Source organism: Vulpes lagopus, chromosome 8 (assembly GCF_018345385.1).
Source record: "Vulpes lagopus strain Blue_001 chromosome 8, ASM1834538v1, whole genome shotgun sequence".
NCBI classification, from domain to species: Eukaryota; Metazoa; Chordata; class Mammalia; order Carnivora; family Canidae; genus Vulpes; species Vulpes lagopus.
The window spans coordinates 123,918,831-123,939,122 of NC_054831.1; the positions used below are offsets into that span (position 1 = coordinate 123,918,831).

General features: G+C 56.9%; 1 protein-coding gene across 1 annotated transcript in view; it reads left to right on the top strand.

Annotated features, from left to right (window-relative positions):
* Nucleotides 1–20,292, top strand: part of RUNX3 (RUNX family transcription factor 3) — a 59,599-nt gene that overhangs the window by 25,585 nt on the left and 13,722 nt on the right. The window contains exons 2-4 of the mRNA XM_041768322.1: nucleotides 5,047–5,315; nucleotides 7,065–7,221; nucleotides 15,245–15,349. Of these exons, the coding sequence (XP_041624256.1) occupies nucleotides 5,047–5,315; nucleotides 7,065–7,221; nucleotides 15,245–15,349 (531 nt within the window). The remainder of the gene's footprint in view (nucleotides 1–5,046; nucleotides 5,316–7,064; nucleotides 7,222–15,244; nucleotides 15,350–20,292) is intronic.

Sequence of the window (20,292 nt, forward strand, 5' to 3'; positions counted from 1 at the left end):
CCTCTGATCCCCAAATTCTGAGTCAGAGCAGACTTTTCACCCCACTCTGGTTCTCCCTAACCCAGAAAATATTGCGCAATGTTTCTCTTTGTTTAAATGGGCATGACACCTACCCCACACCATTACTGGAGTGGAATGAAAGCAAGTACTTGCAGCCCAAACACAGGGGCCTGGGCACGGTAATCCCTCAGCCATCCACGCTATTGCCTTTTCCCCTCTTCCCCGCCCCTGCCAGGGGACCATGGCTCAGGGGGGTGCCAAAGTGACACAGGCAGTCAGTGGCAGAGCCAGTAGCTTCGTCCTAACCACAGGGCTCTCTCCAGCTCCCTCTCCCTCCCCTCACAGTCTGGCCCTTTCCAAAAAAAAAAAAAAAAAAAAAGCCACCCTGTAATTTGAGAAGCACACTTGTCCTTCTGCACATTAGGGAGCCTTCCAGAGAGCCTGCCCAGAAAGAATTCTCTGGGGTAAGGACCCCCAACCCTGCCAGCAACAATCCGTTGACCATATTATTGTTGTTTTTCATGACCCTTTCTCACTGGTTTTTATGTGTGTGTATAATAATATATATGCATAAACATACATATTTGAAATTGGGATGCAGGCAAGTCTTGGTTTAACTAGCAGTATTTTCTTTCTTTTTCTTTCACATGGAACAGTGATGGCATTTTAGATGTGGTGAAATGCAATGCTCCTCCCCTCCTAGAGGGAGTCTTTAATCCTCTGGATTGTGAAATGGAGCGATGAGAACCACCTCCATTCACTGAAGGGGAAACCAAGGCTCGCTGAGGGACAGAAGTGTCCTACCTTAAGTTCCAGGCCACCAGGAAGGAGGGCTTCACCAGAGCGGGAATGTCGACGCCAGGCTGGGAGAATTCATTCCTCTGCTAGTAACGGGACTGGGGCTCCTATGAGACTTGGGAACGCAAGCCTCCTTGGGGACAGGGAGGTGGCTAGCAGTGTCAGCTGAGACCCAGTTCCTAGTCAAGAGAATGTCTGCCTACAGGGGGATAGGGAGTAGGGGCCAGTGAGTTTCCAGAGTGAGGGTCTAAGAGCTCAGGGGAAAGAAGGTGAGTCTTAACTCAGGCAGCCCTGTGAAGGTTGTTGGAAAAACCCTCCTGCAAGTCTCCTCTGCCTGGAAGCAGGTCAGAGACATTCCTTACCTCCCCCAGGCAGCCCCTTAGGCGAACCAAGGTGTGGGGGAGCAAGGGACAGGATAGTCATGGACTAGGCTCTGAGTCCTGACAAGCTCTGAACATAAGAACTGGATATTTCACCAATGGGAAATGTGAGGCCCCCAAAGAGGAAGAGACTTGCCAAAGGCCCCCAATAAGGGGCAATCAGGCCTTATTTTTTCAGTGTGATAAGTGACAGCTTGCATGGATGGAGCACCCCCTATGTGCCAGGCCTGTGCTAAGCACCTTACACACGTTTCTGTAAGGAGGCCACTATCAGCCCTGCTTTACAGATGAAATAGATAAGGGTCAGAGAACGTTTAGGCAATTTTACCTAGATCACGGTAGGTGGCGGGAGAAGACAAACTGAAGCCGCGGGACTGCAGGTCCAGGCCCCTTCCACAGCCCCTTCTGAACATCTTAGAAGATTTTCCATATCACGTCTGTCTAGCGTTGTGGCACCCTTGGGGGATCCTCACCCTCCCCTGCTACTAGACTCTCGAGAAATCAGACCTGCCCTTGTAAGCTCTCTGGCTTGTGGGGAGACACATGCAGGCACCTCGTTACCACCAACGCCTTTAGAGTGCACTCCTAGACACTCTCAGGTGGCCGGAGGAGGGTGCCCTGACACAGGGTCATTTTGATGCCATGAATCCCACTCCCAAGGTCAAAGGATGCTGGTGGGAGGAGTGGCCCCCAGATCCTGAGTTCTGTGGGCTTCAGGTTTGCCACCCCCCCAACTCTGGGTCAAGGTAGGCCCAGACCTCCTGGCTTCCTCACCCTGCTGCAGACAATCTGGGGTGCTCCTATGTGGAGTCCTTCAAGAGAAAGCAGGAGACTTGTACACCAGTCCACTCACTGGAAGAGGGAAAGGAGGTGGCTAGCCATACAAAATGGGGAAGGGGGAGGGTATCCACTTGTCCCATGTGCGGGAGTGGGAGCTGTCCAACTGTCTCTGGAAACAGCACAAAGAAAAACAGAGAGAGGGGCGACTGTAGATCTCTGTTGGTCAGGGATGGGGAGGAGGTAGATTAGCCACAGGGAAAAACTGGGAATGAGCCGGCCCCTTCTTCTGCGTGTCCTCCTCACCTTCTGGCCCCTCAGAGTGGGACAGGAGAGGTCTCATTTCAGGCAGGGAGAATGTTCTGCAGGTGGGAGGGCACAGGGACTGTGGGGTCCCAGATAGGCCCAGTCAGTAGGCATCTGTGCCCATCAGAGGCAGGCAGGGCGCAGGGAAGCCTCCGGTCGGACACAGAGCCTGGCCGCAAAGATGGTGAGGAATCGTAGGGACATCTGTCCAGAAAGGGCAGCTCACAGGAGGCGGGCCGCTGGGCCGGGCCGGCGCAGCTGGCTCACATCTGTGGGCAGGGCGGGCCGGGCAACCCCGCGGCGGGCAGGGTGCAGGCGCCAACTAGCGGTGGCTCCCGGAACTGCTCCCGGGCCGGCGGGCCCCCGGCGACCTCAGGCTGGAGACCCAAGCGTCCCCGGGTTCCCGCGCCCACGCGCAGCGAGCACCCTCCCGAGGGCTGCAGGCAGCCGGGTCCTGGGCCGGGTGCTGAGACCCACAGAACCGCCTTTTCAGGATGTCCGTTTGCGAAGCCGCCGTAAAATGAGGGAGAAATCAGGCGGAGGGACAAGTAAGGGCACGGGTGCAAACCGAAACCACTAGACGCAACGAATTTACAAACCCCAGACGCAGCGGGTCCTGGCCCCGCGGCCGCTCCCGGGCCACACGCGTCGCCCGCCCGCCCGCCCCGGCCCGGCCCTGGGCCCTAACTGGCCACGACTTGCAAGGCCTTTCGACGGGAAGCTCCCAGAGGTTGGGGGCGCCTAAGCTCGGTCCCTCGCTTTCTTCTGGTTCTGCCGCTACTGCCCGCGCTCCCGGGAGCGCGAGGCCCTTGGCCCAGGGGCCCTGCAGCTCCGAGACGCGCGCTCGCCAAGATCCCGGGAGGGTCCCTCGCGGTCCCCGCCAACGAAGGGCCCCAGGGGCTGACGTGAGGCTGCGGCAGAGGCAGGGACCAGCTCTCCAGGTGGCCGAGGCTGGGCCTGGAGCGCACGCGGGGCTTGACTTCGTTCCGCAACGACTTAAGCGGCGCGCCCGGGCCGGGGTCAGATCCGGGGCGCGATCCTGCGGCCCCCTCGGATCCTGTGCTCCTTCGCGTCCGAGCCCTGGAATTCGTGGGGTTGCACCTGCCGAGCCGGGAACAGCGGGTACTCGGCTCAGCCTCCACGGCGGCGGCGGGAGAGCCGGCGCGCGTCCCGTTGGTTCGTTCGCTCCCCAGGCTCCAGGGAGCCCGCGTGGGGCGACGAGTCCGAGGGCCTGGGGGCTCGATCTTTGCAGTTCCCCTCCGCGCCGTGGCCTTTCCCTAGGCCTGACCCTGTGGCCTGCGGGCGGGAGAGGCCGGGACTGTTCGCCGGGAAGCCCTGGGAGGCGCTGGGCCGCGCGGGCGCGGGGGAGCGTTGGCGCCTCCGCAGAGCAGCCGCGCGCCCGCGGCCGGAGCACAGCGCCCGGGAGGGCGGGGCGCAGGCCCTCGTGGGGCGCGTCTGCACCAGGCGGTGGACGAGAGCCGCCTCCTCCCGACGCCCGGCCCGTGGCTGCGCGGCCCGACCCGCGTTCTCCGCACGCCTGTCCTCCTGCCTGGGCCGCGTCCCCTTGCTCGACGCAGGGCCGTGGCTCCGCGCGCCGGGCCACGATCGGGGGCAAACACGCCCGTTTGCAGGCCCCGCCGTGTGTCAGGCTCACGGGCCGCCGCCGCCGCAACGAAGTACGACGAAGCGAGGCCTGCCCGGTCCTGAGAGCCGTTTTGCGGGGAGAGCGGAGAGGCACCGCGCTTGTCTCCCCCGAGGCAGATCCCGGGGGCCCGGGGACACCCGTCGGTGCCGGGTTGGCCCCGGGGCCCCGGAGGCCGGGCCCAAAGCCGCCGTGGGCCGGAGCGGGAAGCGGCTGGTGGTCGTGGAGTCTCGTGTGCGGCGGGAGCGCTTGGGCCAAAATAATTCGTGGGACCGCGCAGGGCGGGGGGCGCGGGGGAGGGTGGAAAACGTCCACGGGGCCGCTCCCCGCTCCGTGCCACCGGCCTTGGAGGCTCCCCGCGGGGTCCCCGAGCTCAGGGCGCGGGCAGCAGAGGCCGAGGCAGCTGCCGGCGGGGAAGGCCGGGCTGGGCTGCAGGGAAGGGGCGCGACGAGGGGAGCGGCGGCCCCCGCGTGGGGGAGCCCCCCGCAGGCCTGGGCGGCTCAGCCGAGTCGTTAGCGTCGGCCCGCGCCCCCGAACTTTCGAGGAGCCCCGGGCTCACGCGCAGGGCCCCGCTCGGCGTCCTCCCGGGGCGGGGCCTGCCGCCCCACCCCTCTGGGCGGCCCCGGCGGTCCCCGTTCCTCCCCCCGAGCGCGGCCGAGGTGCCGGCGAGGGGGGCTCCGATTGGCTGCGCGACGCGTCGCTCGGGCCGGCCCCGCCCCCCGGGCCCCGGGGTACTAACCCCGCGCGGCGCGGCGCGGCGCCGCCACTTGATCCTCGAGGGTTCGCCGTGGGGCTGCGGCCGCGCGGTCTGCGGGGCGGCTGCGCGCGGGCTGCGGGGGCGGCGGCGGCGGCGGCGGCGGCACAGCGCGCACGGGCCCCGCCGCGGCCGAGACCCTCGTCCCTCCGCGCGGGCCGCGGGCGCAGGATGCGGGGCTAGCGGGCCGGGCTGCGCGCGGCGTCGGGGCGGCGAGGCCTCGCTGCGGGCGGGCCCCGGCGGGGCGTCCCCGGGCGCCGCCCCCTCGCCGCGAGGCCCGGGCCCGGCCGCTTCTGCTTTCCCGCCGCGCCGGCCGCCCCGGGAGCCGCCCGCCGCCGCCGCCCGCCCGCCCGGCGCGCTGACGGCCGCTGGTATGCGTATTCCCGTAGACCCGAGCACCAGCCGCCGCTTCACACCTCCCTCCACGGCCTTCCCCTGCGGCGGCGGCGGCGGCGGCAAGATGGGCGAGAACAGCGGCGCGCTGAGCGCGCAGGCGGCCGTGGGGCCGGGAGGGCGCGCCCGGCCGGAGGTGCGCTCGATGGTGGACGTGCTGGCGGACCACGCGGGCGAGCTCGTGCGCACCGACAGCCCCAACTTCCTCTGCTCCGTGCTGCCCTCGCACTGGCGCTGCAACAAGACGCTGCCCGTCGCCTTCAAGGTGAGTGCGGGCCCCGGGGTCGGCGGGCCCCGGCGCGGGGAGGGAGGGGGCGACCCTGGCGTCCCTCCCGCTGCCCCGGGCGCGCGGCGCTCCCAGGGGCTCGCCCCTCCGCTGCCGGGAGCCCTGCCGAGGCACGTTGATGGCGAGGCGGGCGGCCCGGGCTCCGCATCCCCCGACACAGCCCGGCGGGCAGAGGGGCGGGCGGAAGAGCCGGGGCGCAGGGCGAGGGCGCGGGCGGCGGGCGCGCAGGGTGCACGGCCCCCCCGCCGGCACCCCTCCTCCGCACCGCTTCGGAGACACTTCCTGCTCACGCCCGCAGCCGCTGGCTTCTGAAATTTTACACCGGGCGAGTCTAGGGCTGGGGGGGGGGGGGGGGGTGCACCGGACCCTGAACGTTTGCAGCGGGAATCCCGAACGTCGGGCACAAGTGGGGGGCGCTCCCACCCCTGGCAGCCCCCAGCCATTCAGAGGATCTTTTTCTCTCTGCTGGGGAGTAGGCGACTGTTTCATTTTCATTTTTTTAAGGGGGCAGCGAGATGAAACGAAAACGCCTTGGTTTTCCCCTAAACCTCTCACAGCTGCCGTGAGAAAGGGCAGGGCAGGAAGGGCCAGCGGCTGGGGGTGGCGGGTGCCCGAGGTGGCTGGAAACAGCGGCTTCTGGCAGCTGAGGCCATCCTTGCTCCCCCATTAAGATGACTCCCAAATTGGAAAAGAAAAAAAAAGAAAAAAAAAAGGATGAGTGGCTCTTGGAGGTCTCCGGGGTGACATCTTAAAATGCCAGTGGGGAAAATCTCCCCGGGAGGGGGGGAGGGGGAGGCCCGTGTGACTTTAATCCTCAGATCGGAGGTTTTACTGTCACTTGGAGCTTAAAAGGAATCTTTGAAATTAAAAGAAGACAGGATGTTGACAGGAAATCTGGCCTTTTTAATCAGACCCCAAACATTTTCTCCTTGAAATTTTTACCATCTGGATCCCTAGTCCCTGCACGCGGTGGCCACGTTTAAATGGCTGTGACTACATTTGCAGTGTGATTCCTTTTCAAAAGGCATCTGCTTCTGCGCGCTGCTTGGGGTGAGGGGTGGGGGAGACCGTATTGGGGGGGGCATCTCCACCGCCATCCAGCAGTTCCCAGCAGGTGCATCCTCCTGCTATCGAAAGCCCCTCTCTCACTTTAAAGGGGGTTTTCTGTACAACGCCTCTCAAAACACTGGTTTGTTTTGCATTTTTGCATTTTCCCTGCATAACGAATTCAGGCTCTGCAGAGGCCAGCAGACTGGGCCCGCGCTGCATTTCAGGGCCAAATTTCATACCCCAAACGGCTCTTGCATTAATCGAGCGTGGGGAGCAGTCCCGTTATTATTGTTGTTGATATTATTTTTACTTAGAGACTTGGTTGCTAGGAGCACGTTGATTCCTCTTTTGCTCGGCCGAAGGAAAAGAGGAAAACTGCACCCCGCACCACACTGATGAAGCTCGTTCACAGCTCCCGCTTAGATTCCCTGAAAGGATAGTTTCTCAGGACATGGCTTCACCAGCTAATCTAGGATTTGGGAGTGGAAGGCAACGATTTTGGCTTCTTGTGTTTGTTCTCTGGGGGGAAGGTGTCCATTGCCCTTAAGCCTCTTCTCCGCTCTGCCTTTGAGAAATCCTGCAGTGCGCCTGGGACCTAGGGGAGCTGCGCGGCCCCTCCCTGCCTCTCCCTGGCCTCCCCTGCCGTTCTAAGCGGTTCCCCTGCCCCTGTGCCCTCAGGTGGTGGCGCTGGGAGATGTGCCCGATGGAACGGTGGTGACTGTGATGGCCGGCAATGATGAGAATTACTCTGCAGAACTGCGGAATGCCTCGGCAGTCATGAAGAACCAGGTGGCCAGGTTCAATGACCTCCGCTTCGTGGGCCGCAGTGGGCGAGGTGAGCGGCAGGGAGTCTGCGAACCCTAACGCCAGCAAAGGTCGAGGAAGGAAGCTGAGAGCAAGCCTGGGGGGGTCCCAGTGGGAGCCCCAGAAACAGGTCCCTAGGCCTGGCTTGGTCTCAAACAGCCATTTGGAGCCCCATGGGGGAGTTACAGAGCTCTTTGAGGATATGCGTCCTTGGCCAGTAAAAGACAGCAGTTTGCTCCCAGTTTCTGGGGTTTACTGACTCTCGAAGCTGCCCATGTCACCCCTCTTTCCTGATGGAGTATTCTGGCCTCATAAAAGATGCTGGGGGGAGATCATGGATTAAGGAGCTCTAAAGGGGACCTCATAGGTCTTTTGTGGCAAGCGGGTTTAGTGGCTAGGCTGGCTTAGACAAATGGCTGGTCTGCGGGTGGGGGGGGGTGGCGGTTGGCACCCCAGCCACTCTCCTCCGCAGGGGGCTGGGATCTCCCGGAGCTTGAGCTTCAAGCTTCCAGGCCGCCTCTCCCCAGTTGCGGTCTCCCCGAGCCTGTTTCCCCGGCACCCTGAGCCTTAAGGTGGTTTAGAAGAGACAAGAATGCGGCGCAGGATGCCGAATGCTGGAAAGCACAGCCTGAAGGCTGCCATCCCCCGCCCCAGAACCAAGGCCAGTGCACCCCCTGCCTGTGTGTGAGCGGCCTCTGGCAGCACGAAGGAAGGCAGGACCAGCCGCCGCCGCTGTGGCTGCCGGCCCCGGGGCTCTTGAGTGGGAGGCTGCTGGGACCTGAAACCCATCATCACTTCTGGGTGGAGAAGTCCTAGAAAACCCTGCCCCAGCGAAATGGAGGTTTGAGGACTCACTGGCCCTTTAAGACTAGCCTGCTAAAAAGTGGGGAGTGCCCTTGCCCAGACCCAGCCTGCCCCTCCAGCTTTGTCAAGAAAGTAAGCTAGGTTCCCTCTGCCCCCAGTCTCCACAGAGGCGGAGGCAGCATTGTGCTTTTCATCACCAATAAACAAGACCTTCTCAAGGTTTTAGATTCCTCTGAGCCGCCAGCCCTGCTCAGAAACGGGCATCTGGGCACCATTTTTTCCTCTCCAACCGTTCAATGTATACATACAAATGTCAAACATATTTTGACTTTTCAGCATTAATTAAAACCAGGGCATTATTTGCATGTAATAACTGTTTACTTGTTACTTTTTATGAAACCGAAATAGTTTACATTCTTTCAAACATTTCCTGTTCCTGTTGGCTCCCTTCCCCACGCACAGATTTCTTTTCAAACGTTGCCCTTAACTGGTTGCAGGTTGATGGATGGAAAATGTTTGCTTTTATGAATTAAGCTTTCATTGCTGCTCCTAATTAGTCTCCAAGCCCCTTTTGTCATCCCCAATCTCTCAAGCCTTTTGCAGCTTAATCCCAGCTGCAGCCCTGAGTGGAGAACCACTGGCCACTGGTCCGGTGGCGGCTCACTGGGATTGCAGCTTGCCTTTGGGGCGGTGGCCAGGTGTGCAGGGCCTGGTGGCATGAGGATGCGAGGATGCGCAGGGGAGGCACAGGGAGGTTCCGCTGTAGCCAAAGCCCTGGTGAGGCAGGCAGAAGGGGGAGGCCCATGCCGGGAGCCCAGCAAGGTGTCAGGAGCGTGGCACCTTACTCCTTGTCCTAGCAGGTGAGACCGAGAAAGAGAAGACACGGTGATTCCCTGAGTTACCAAGAGCATGGCTGGCCGGCTGGCCATTCTGCCTCAGAAAGTGATTTCTTTGTGGCATTTAGGCCCAGGGACCTGTACTCACCCTGCGGGGCCTGGGGGGAGACAGGTGGGTTTGCGGAACATCATTTAGCCGGTGCTCTTGAAGCAGGCGAGGCCGAGGCTGGGGTTGTGGCTCTGAGAGATGCAGGAGGCTGAGTTTACAAACCATTCTCACCACCCTTCTCCCATCAGTCTCACTGGTCTCCTGGGCGGGGGGTGGGGGGGTGGGGGGGGACAGGAAGGGGCCCGAGTGGGAGTTCCAGTACCTGGGGAATTGACAAGACTTTCAGACCTCAGAGGCTCATGATATCCAACCGCCTGGGTGCCACAATCACCCCACCTGGATTTCAGCCCCAGCTCTGCCGCTGACTGGCTTGATGACATGGGGCAAATGGCTTGACCACTCTGTGCCTCAGTTTCCCCGTCTGTATACTAGAGACGATAATGACACCTCTCTGGTGAGATTTTATAAGGATTAAGGAAATTGGCACAGTGTATCACTTGGCCCATATCGAGGGTTGGATACACGTTACAGATTTTGTTACTTCAAATGCTTGCGAGTGGAAGAGATCTTTGAAGTCCCTTTGAGTGGTATAGTCACTGATTCTGTGATTATGGTGTGGTTTGGGCGGGGGTGGGGGAAACCCAGAAGGTGTGAATTGTTGAGTGGGAGAAGTGGAGGCGGGTAGCAGTGAGAAGGAGGGCTCCGGGGTCCTGTGGCATGCAGCAGCGCATCTGCTGTGCCCATGCTGCCCATCGGGAAAGTCCCACTGAGAGGACCCATCAGTGATTGACACAGACCACAGGGCATTTGAGGAGTTGGGACAGGTTGGAATTTGGGACCCAGAGCCTTTCCCTGGCCCTCCGACTTCTGCCAAGACTGAGAAGCCAAGTAGGAACTCCTCTGTTTGTTTTCCTGACCTTTTAGTCCTTGATTCTGTCTTAGTTCTAGGAAGATAGGTTTCCATGGATGCATAGACACACCACCACCCCAGAGCCCTCATGATAAACCTGAAGGTGGACCCAAGAAAAGGGAGAGAAAGAAACCAAGTCACTGATGCCTCCTGCAGTGATTAGGGCTGAGGATCCCAGCCCACCAGACGCAGTGACCTTCTTCCAACAAATATTACATAACACACCCTTCATTGTCCTACAGTGAAACGTGTAGCTGATGGAACCTACCTACTTACCTGCAGTTTCAGAATCTATATAAGTCCATAGCTATAACGGAGAAAAAATGGGCAAGTGATTTATGATAAAATATCCATTTGAATGTGTAAATGTCGGACAAGGCTATGCTGAGGTGAGTGGGTGCTTGCAGAAGCCCTGGGACCACCACGGCAGACCGCCAGCCCACGGCACACGCAGCCCCAGGACTCCAAGTCCTCTGCTGTCAATGACATGGTTTTCTGAGGTTGCGAACAATTCTGAACAAAATTTAAGAAAGAAAGGAAAGAAGAGGGAGGGAGGAAGGAAAGAAGGAAGGAAAGGAAAGGAGAAAGGAAAGGAAAGGAAAGGAAAGGGAAAGGAAAGGAAAGGAAAGGAAAGGGAAAGATGGATTATCTTCTGGAAAATTCAGTTGTTATGAAGTGTGCAAAAAACTTTGCTTTATTTCGTGTAAAACTGAGTTAGGTTCATGGCTCGGAGAATCTTTGTAACAAGTGTCGCACACACAGGAAGAATGACTACCTCAGTACCCTGTGCAGTGCCCTGATGGAGGAACGGATGGATGTAAGTGTCCTTCCCCACCACCCCGCCACGTCCCCTCTCCAGGACCACATACCACAAATTCCCAAAATGTCCTCTAGGAGGCGGCCACAGGCCTAGGGGAAAATGAAAAAAGCCTGAGTTCCTGAACTGTCATTAGCTTGTTTAAAAGAAATGAGAGTAGGTGGAGAGAGATTTGGGATGAGACGTGTGGGTGCAGCTTACAAGCTTCTAGGTGGATGTTTAGAAAACCCAGAGGCCCGTGAAGCCCCTGTGATGGGGGTTTATGACACAAGAGCCCAGGCTGAGAGGGACAGGGACTTGCCCAAAGCCACACCACCACCAGACCTGGCTGGACGTGTTGATTGGTCCAGAGCCCCGGGTCCCCCAAGATTGCCTGGGGTCGCTCAGGGCCCTGAGGGGAAGCCATTTCCAGACTAGGACTTCTGCCCTCCAGCCGAGGCCAGCCCTTGGACTAATGACTGGTTGCAAGTTTGCCTGAGGTTCCTGCGCAAAATCGTCCACCTTCTCGGTCATCTCTGCTTCCTGTGCTGAGACGGGGAGAGATGGAAAGATGGGTTTGCCACGAGGCAGAGAGAGAGAAGTGAGGGGCACTTGGGGAGACGGCTTTCCCGACCCCTTGTTGACCGGGGCCCCTGCCTCCCATGGCACCTGACACATGCCCCTCCCTTCCACTCCTGCTGCCAGGTCCCACCCTCTCCCATTTGTCCTCCTTCCTCCCTTCTCTCTTTGGGTACCTGGGAGGGGTGGTCCCTGGCTTGGAAAGTGAGAGGAAGCTGTTGAGGAGGGCTGATGACCTACCTCAGGGGTAGCCTGTGGTTTGCTGCCTGGTGAGAGTGGGGGATTCTCACTCCCCAGGAGCAGATCTTTAATATGGGGTGGGGGTTTGGGCAGGCTCCAGCACATTCTAACCTTTCTAGCCCTACCTAGATAACTGTTGACCTGAATGACTCATTCATTGCCCCTCTATGAGTCTCAGTTTTCTCATCTGTAAAATGGAAACAGTCATCTCTCCCTTAATACATTTAACAAACATTTCTTGAGCACCTGCCATGTGCTGGATGCTGTTCTGGGGGCTGGAGACATAGCAGTGAACAAGACAAAAGTTCTAGTGCCCAGGGAGGTTACCACCTAGTAGAAGGAGACAAGAGAAAATAAATAGATGAATTGCCAAAAGTAGTAAGCATCATGGGGAAGTTTGAGCAGGTAAGGTGGGAGCAGGAGGGTCTAACGCTTCAAATAGAGTTTCTTAACCTTTTTTTACCCCATGGGCCACTTGACAGTTTGAGAATAATGTGTTTTAAAGAATAAAATACAAAGGATTATAATGGAAACCAATTATAATAAAACATAGTTAGCAAAATGTCTAAAAAATTGGGATAAATGTGCTGCTTTATTAGGATATTAAATAATAAGATGTGGCAATGGGTCTGATGACGACCATGATTTTGAAGTTGTGACGAGCATAGAAGATATTTAGAGAAGTTTGCAACGTCTGTAATATGATATGTAAATATCTGTGACGTCTATTGGTGACAAGGTCACAGGGACTTCTGTAATACCTCTGTGGTTTGTTGCCCATGGTCATACTTGAGGGAGATGCTAAATTGCAGCTAGAGGTTAGACACAATACAGTCCTCTTTTTTTTTCCTGTCCTTGTTCATGGGCCCACTTAATCCTAAAAAGGAGAGTCCGCCAGATGCCAAGTTTAAAATGCTTGCTTTATTTTTTATTTATTATTTTTTATTTAAGTTCAATTTCCCAAATATAGTATAACACCCAGGGCTCATCCAATCAAGTGCCCTCCTTAGTGCCTATCACCCAGTTTTAGGTAAAGGGACCAGAGGGGGCCTCAGTAAGGTGGTGACTTTTCAGTGGAGACCTGAGGGAAATGAGGGAGACACAGGAGCACTTCAGTAATTGAGACCCATCTGGCCCAGCACCCTGCAGTGTCCAGGAGGTGATGGAAGCAGCAAAGGCCCAGGGACAGCCCACACACACACACCCCTTGGGAAAATGCCCAGCTGGCAGGGGAGGGAGGAATCCAGGACAAAAATGACCAGAGAGGGATGGGAAAGCAGATCCCAGGAAGGGGGATAGGTGGGCAGGGAGCCTGAGGCCATCTGCCTGGCATTTCCCTAGACCTTCTGCACTTTCGGTTTCCAGAAACCGTGGAAAGTGCCCCTGTGGTCTGGGTAAGGGGTTCGATTTCCTCTGACCCAGGACTCCAAGGACAGGTGCTGTGTGCATTTCCATCCCGGCCACCAGTGGGCTGGCTCAGGAAAATCCTTCCAGAGAGGCCCCACTCTGCCCCAGTTTGAGTCACACCTCAATTTAAAACCACCCACTGGTGTCTCAAACGCCCTAGGGTTTCTTGGTGTGGCCCTGGGAGCCTGAGCTGGTTTACTTTGGTTCTGGACTCTCCTGTTTCTGAGACTCAAGTTTTCATTTGATCACAGTGGACCCGGCTGTGCAAAGAGGACCTCAAGCTACCGTCCCCCACTCTTGAGTTTTCATCTCCTACTTGTGAAAGGGGGATGTCAAGACCACCCCGGCTGCCTTGGAGAGATGCCGGGAGCACAGGGCAGCACAGTGGTCCACACAGGTGGTCTCTCTCAATTGCCCACTCTGGGCCAGCCCTGGCAGACACAGGTGCACCAGGCCATGGGCCCTGCCCTTAGGGAGCCCCTGGATCCTAACTGGGTCCCACAGATAGGGATGCTCGGAGGCAGAGAAGGAGGAGGCCAAGCTTAGGATATCAGCGAAGCTCCTCCCACAGCCTCCCCAGTCTCACAGCCGGGGGGCTTTGATGCGAACAGAGGGGAGGGCAGGAGAGGGAGGACGCCTACTTCAGTGAAGGTGATGGGAAAATTGGGTTGCCCTTTGAGGAGAAACTCTACCTTTCACCGCACCCACCAGTTAAACCCCCAGAAGAATCAAAGAATTGAAGGTAGGAGGTAGAGAGGACCCTGTTCACCGAAGGTCAGCTTTACCTGCTTGTCACATGGGGAAACGTGCCTAAACATAAAACACTAGGAGAAATCACCCAACAGGAGGAAGAACTGAAAATGCAAAGCAGCTCGGTGTCAGAAGGCAAAACGTAAAGGCCACTGAACTGAGAAACTGGTCGCCACAAAGAGGTTAGGGAAAGTGTTAGCAGGTTATCACTGGGTGATTTCTAAAAGGCAAGAAGATGCTAATAAGGACCACGAAGCAATCATTTGTGTTGGGTTAGGACAGACAATAAGCCTATGAAAGTTCCAGTCTCCGCAGGCGCTGGCAGGGCGCGGATGGAGGCAGGAGCCAGTAGCGTCTCCCACCTCGATAGGCAGCCCTGCGCCGGGTGGGGGAGCCTCGCAGCGGTCACGGTGACTCTCCGGAGCATCCTCTCACTCGAGATCAATGTCCCTGAATACATCCCAACCCTCTGATGCGATGAAATCACTCACCGCTTCTTGGAACCCGTTCTAAGGCAATAAGCAGAGACGGAGACAAAGATTTTTTATAAACAAAAGGTCATTTTCGTTTTATTTTAAATGGTAAAAAAAAAAATTATTATTTTAAAAGTTTTTCCTCTCTTAGGAATTTTGAATGGAGACTTTGGAGCCAAACGTCTATCTAAAAATAGAACAGAGTTCTGGAAATAACAGTTGCGTCTACAAATGAAATGTCGGCAGCTCCCCAGTCAGCCCTCTCTCAGCGCCCCCTCCGCAGGGGGGCAGCCCCCCAGAGTAAGGGGGCAGAGAAGGAAAAGACGAGGCTTCTGTGCGTTGAAGCATTCTGCAGCCTTTAAAAATGAAGTTTATGAAGGATTTTTAATGACATCAGAAAGTGGTTATGATGTGAGGGTAAATGAAGAAAAACAAAATCTGAAGATGCGTATTTTGGTATCCTTGCCACTCTGTAAACACACATACCCACACAAAAGGGATTAGGGAAGGCAACTCCCGAACTTTCTCTGGCTAGTGGGACTGCGGGTGATTTTTCTGTGTTCCCCAAATTTTCTACAAAGGTCATAATTACTTTCAGGAAAAAAATAACGTATTTTTGGAAAGATTTTATTTATTTATTTGAGACAGAGAGAGCACAAGTTGGGGGGAGGGGCAGAGGGCGAGGGAGAAGCAGGCTCCCTGCTGAACAGGGAGCCCAATGCAGGGCTCAATCCCAGGACCCCGGGCTCATGACCAGAGCCAAAGGCAGATGCTTCACCCACTGAGCCACCCAGGTGGCCCCAAAATATGTATTTTTATACATATTTTAAAGATATACTTGAGATGCTCCACACCCCAAAATCATGAGGGTCTCTGGTTAGAAGGAATGGCACAAAGGTTGCGGGGAGTAGGAGGAAATAGCAGGGTGCCCAGAGCATGGGGTGGGGTTAGATGATAAAATTGGTGCAAGATCTCCTGAGACCTTGAATGCCAAGGCCAGCTATTAGAACTTCACCCTAGAATTAGAGCCCCCTTTGCCCAGGTTCAAAGGAGAGAGATCTGTGCCTTCGGGAAGGGAGAACAGGGTGAAGTTAATTATGTTAATAGCTCCAGGTGCCAACCTTCTGCCTTTATCCTCCACTCCCCCCAGGGAAGAGTTTTACACTGACCATCACCGTGTTCACCAACCCCACCCAAGTGGCCACCTACCACCGAGCCATCAAGGTGACTGTGGATGGACCCCGGGAACCCAGACGTAAGTGCCAGAGTCCCTGATCCCCTGGGTGTGGGGGAGAAGAGTCCATCGGGGGGCGGGAGGGGCAGCAGCCAGGGTCAGATAGATGGCACCGGGTCCCTGGAGTGCCCCTGTGGAGGATCCCAGTCCTGGGCTCTACCTCCCAACACACTGTGTGCCTGCCCGCAAACCCTAAACCCTGGGTGCTTAGCCCTGGCCTGACCTCCTTACCTGTGGGATGACTGCCCACGAAGGGGCGGGGCGCAGCTAAAGGAGTATGGATTTGCAATTTGCATCTGTTAAGGAAAGGAATAGGATGGAAAAAGCTTCAGATAGGGTATTTGTGAGGGGGGCGGGGTGGAGCCAGGTTTGCTCTGCTCCACCCCAGCTTCCTCTGCCAGTGGCTGAGGGAGGGAGCCATCAAAAACAGGAGCTGGTCTGGCTACGAGGCCAGATCCCCTCCTTGGAAACTTTCTTTGGATCTCAGTATATGACTTAAGTCACACAGAGCCCAGGCCATCTGACCCCAAAACCCATACTCAAGAATGCAGACTGGATTCTGCAAATGTTTACTGAGCACCTACTATGTGCAGGGAGTCCTGATGTGTGCAGTTTAGCATCAGAGAGAATTTGTGTTTAATTGCTTCTGTCTGCCAAAGGACCCAGAGTTTGCAGATTTAGATTAGGGGGGTGGGAGGGGCAGCTGCCACAGGGTGGGCCAGAGGCCTGTGTTCACCAAATGAATGAATGACTGTGCTTTCATGAATAAATGGAACTGAGAACCAGCTGGCCACCTTTGGACTGGCTGCTTTCTGGACCCTGCCCAGAGTCCTTGTCTGGAGCCCCCCACCCCTACTTGCAGCATGCTCAGTGTGGGGTACAGAGAGCTGCCCTGTCTTTCTCTTTGTGATAGTGGCCCTTTGCATTTAGAAACCCTCTTGTGTTTATTATCTCATGGGATCCTTGTGACAGTGGAGCCAAAGGGTCACCCCAGTGCCAGTGAGAAGAGAATCCAGGCCAGGGGATGTTGAGAACCTGCCAGGGCCTCCCACGGTCTGTTGGGAGCTGCCTTGCCATCCAGAGACTGTTCTTCAATTTCCATTCCAAGCTGGGTGGACTTGGGGCAGGAAGACAGAATGGAGACTTGAGCCTGGGAGGCTCAGAACAAGGCTTGGCTATGGCAGGGTGTCATTAGTGAGGGCCACCCAGACCAGGTTCTGGGCTGGCCCCTTCCTTCTTGGGAATCAGGCCAGCCTGGCTCCCCATCTGTCCAGTTCCTGGGCCCACTCAGTGTCTGGCCACATGGGAAGTCCACCCTGCAGGCTCTCAGGGCCTCCTCCTCCAGCCCCCCTGAGCTCCCACGCATAGCCATCAGGCCCACAGGTGGGCATCTGCTCTGGCCAGATTCCTGTTGGGATTGGACTTGGATAGGTCCATGCCCCTGGCTTTGGGCTTCCCAGCCCCGGATAGGTTGTATCTTCTTTTTAGCCTCCATTTGTCATCTGTGAACTGGGTCAGTGATCCCAAGAGTCTCAAGGTGGTGATGGTTGGGAAGCCCTTGTGAACCATAGGCCCCCATGGTGCAGAGAACAGATTCTGAGCCAGCCTGCCTGGTAGAGGGACCTTGGGCAAATTGCTAGCCTCTCTGGGCCTCAGCCCCTCCTCCCGGAAGTGGGGTGATACCACCCACACTGCAGGCCTAGAGATCAGTGACAGCATGTGGATAGCATCTGGCTGTGGCAGAGGGAGGGTCCTGCTGAGTCACTGGATCCGTGGTGTTCTGTTATCCCCAGTACCTGGCCACTGCCATGCATTCCCACTGCCACCACCACCATTAGGGAATGGTGACCCTCTTTTGGTGACCCTCTCTGGTGACCCACGCAGATGCTGACAAACCCATGCTATGGCCATAGAGGTATAAAGGAGGTGATGTGCCACTCTGTTCTCCAGGGGCAGGATGGGGATGGACAGAAGCTACAGTCAGGCTCAGTGTGATGAGACAGCACTTAGGAACCAGTCCACAAAGCACCCAGTCCATGGAGGCATGTGAGCAGGGGGTCCTGGAGCTTGCTAGGAACGTTCCGAGGGCCCAGTAATGCCTGGAATCCCTCAGGGCCCTTTCTGTCCAGCCCTGCTCCTCCCAGAGCTGCCCACCTTCACCTTCCCCCTGGAGTCCCTTGGGTGACAGTAGAGGCTCAGCCCTGGCTTTGGGCGCCCCCAGTTAGAATCCCTTGGCTGCTCTTCTCTCCTAGGGTCCCACGGACCTGAGATAGCCCTTCTGGGAGGGAAGCTGACAGAGGAAGGGGTGGCACAGGACAAGGCAACAGAGGCCAGAGGGAGACAAGGCAGCAAGAGGAAGGAGAAGGAGCTGGAGGCCAGGAAATAGGCTGGAGTCAGAGGCCGGGCTAGCCCTGGGACCTGAGGCAGACAGCACCCCTCTCTGGGCCTTGGCATGGGCCAGACCTGTGGCTTTAAAGCGACTTGTTCAAACATAATCTTAACAGCAGCTTATTTATAGAGAAGAGCAGCTGTGGGAGGGGGCAGTTCTCCAGCCTCCCATCCTGAGGACCTGCGTGTTCCTGCCCCTGCCCACCCAGCCCTCAGGTCAGGTCTGACCAGCATCCGGGCTTCTGACCTCAACCTGGCCTTCAGTCTGTGAGCTTGGTCAAATCGTCTTCCTTTCTTGGCCTCTGTTTCCCCTCCTAGAAGAGAGAAGGGACCAGCTCAGTGCTGTTGGTCACCGGGTGTCTCCTACATACCTGGTGCAGAGTCCCCGTTAACGGGTCCTCAGCCAGCCCAGGAGGAGACAGGCCAGGAAGCAGAGCCACTTGCCTGAGGGTGAGCTTCAGTGCATCCCATGGGCTCTGGTCTGGGACTCAGGGAAGTGGAGGCCACTTAGAAGGGCCTTTCCTCCCTCACTGTGCTCATCTGTAAAATGGGGATGATATTAGCTAATAATTAGCCTCTGCTCTGGGGAGTTGTCTGAGCATTAAAGGAGCTTGCAGCTGCCCAGCCCACAGGAAGTACCCAAACCCTCATGGATTATCACAGGATTTCCTTTCTGGGCTCTTCTCCTGCTTTGTGACTCCCAGCCCCATGTGAGGGCTGAGCCTTCTGTGGGGTTGGGTGGGGTGGGAGTAGGGGCTGGTCCTGGGAGCCAAGGAGTGGGAGTCTGCAGATCCCTAAGGCCCAGCTGTGGGTTCTGTGGCTGGGTCGTTCCCCTCTGGTGCCCTGCAGAGCATGCCCGATCTGCAGCCAGGTGGCTGGCTGGGTTTGAAGGCTGGCTTGGTGGCTTCCTGCCTGTGTGGCCTTGGTTTCTGAGGTTCTCAATGCTGGTGTCCCTCATAGTCACCGGGGGCTGGTTAAAAAAGCAGGTGGCTGAGCAGAATCCAGGATTCAGGCAGGAGGCAGTCCAGTGCCTGGCAATTCTGGCATGAACCGTGGTTTAAGAACCGCTCGTCCCATCTTCCAAGCTTAGCAGGTGCTGGTACCTGAAAGCGTAGGACCCAAGTTCTTAATCCTGCCTGGGGCAGAGAGGGGTGGTTCTGGCATCTTGCCTATGGGCCCTTTCTTCCCAAAAATGCACACGGAATGATTTCAACAAATATTTTCCTGGGCACCTTTCAGGTGTCTGGCACTGTTCTAGAAGCTGAGGATGCCACAGTGAATCCAATAGACAGGCTCCATCCCTTTCAGGTCTTACACACTAGCAGTGGGGAAAGATGGTAAATAGTTCTCTTGTCACCGTGGCCCACACTGCCCTCCCTGATCTGTGCTCCTTAGCCCTGCCTTCTTCTCTGACATCTTCCTCCTCACTCACCCCACTCTGGCCACACCGGCCTCCTGGCTGGTCCTCAAACTGGGCGGCCACATCCCTGCCGCGGGGCCTTTGCACTGCTATTCTCTCTCTCTGGAACACTCCTCCCCAGACACCCCTAGAATCACGGCTGACTCTTTTCCGAATGAAGTCTTTACCCTAACTTCTCAGTGAGCCGCCTCCCCTGACATGCTGCTTCAGATCACACACTCACCCACCGCCACCCATACTTACCTGCCTGGATTTTGCTTGGAGCCCTGGTTACTTTCCAAGATGCTATAGAGTTCATGCATTTATTTCATTTATTTCTCATCTCTCCTCACCAGTGTCTGTGCTCCATGGGGCAGAGGTTCTCTCCTCTGCTTTGCTAGGCACTGGCCTAGAGCCCGAAATGCAGATGTGAGCACTTAGGAGGCGCTCAGTAAATGTTTGTTGAGTAAATGAAGTAAACAAATGATTAGCTGATTTAATTTCAGGTACTGAGAAGTCTTTTTTTTTTTTTAAGATTTTATTTATTTATTCATGAGAGACACAGAGAGAGGGGCAGAGACACAGGCAGAGCGAGAAGCAAGCTCCCTGCAGGGAGCCCAATGCGGGACTCGATTCTAGAACCCTAGATCACGACCTGAGCCAAAGCCAGACGCTCAATCCCTGAGTCACCCAAGTGCCCCGGTAGCGAGAAGTCTTAATGAAGAAAAACAGAGCTGGGTGAAGGGGTAGGGAGTACAGGGATAGCACGTGGGCAGGGAGTGGATCCAGGGGGGCCGGTTGAAGAGGTGACATTTGGCCAGAGAGGTCTGAAGGAAGTAAGCACAGAGCCACTGTGGCTGCTGGGGGCCCCCAGACAGCATGGGCAGGAGAAGTGACCCTAAGCCTGTCTCTGGACCTTCAAGGGTCCTCAAGGTGCCACAGTTTCGCTCTCAGCTCCAGGTACGGGGAGGCAGAGGGGTGCCTGGGTTGAGGAGAGGCAACTGCTCCTGGCCCCTGGCTCCCAGGATCCCCTAGATCCCCAGGGGAGTGCACCCAGCAGGAGGGAAGGGGTTAACCTCAGACCTCCCGGCTTCCCCTAATCAACCCCAGGCCGCTGGAAGCCCCACTTGCAGCCCTGGGAGGGAGCAGCTTGCCTCCCTGCCCGCTGGCCCCCCGC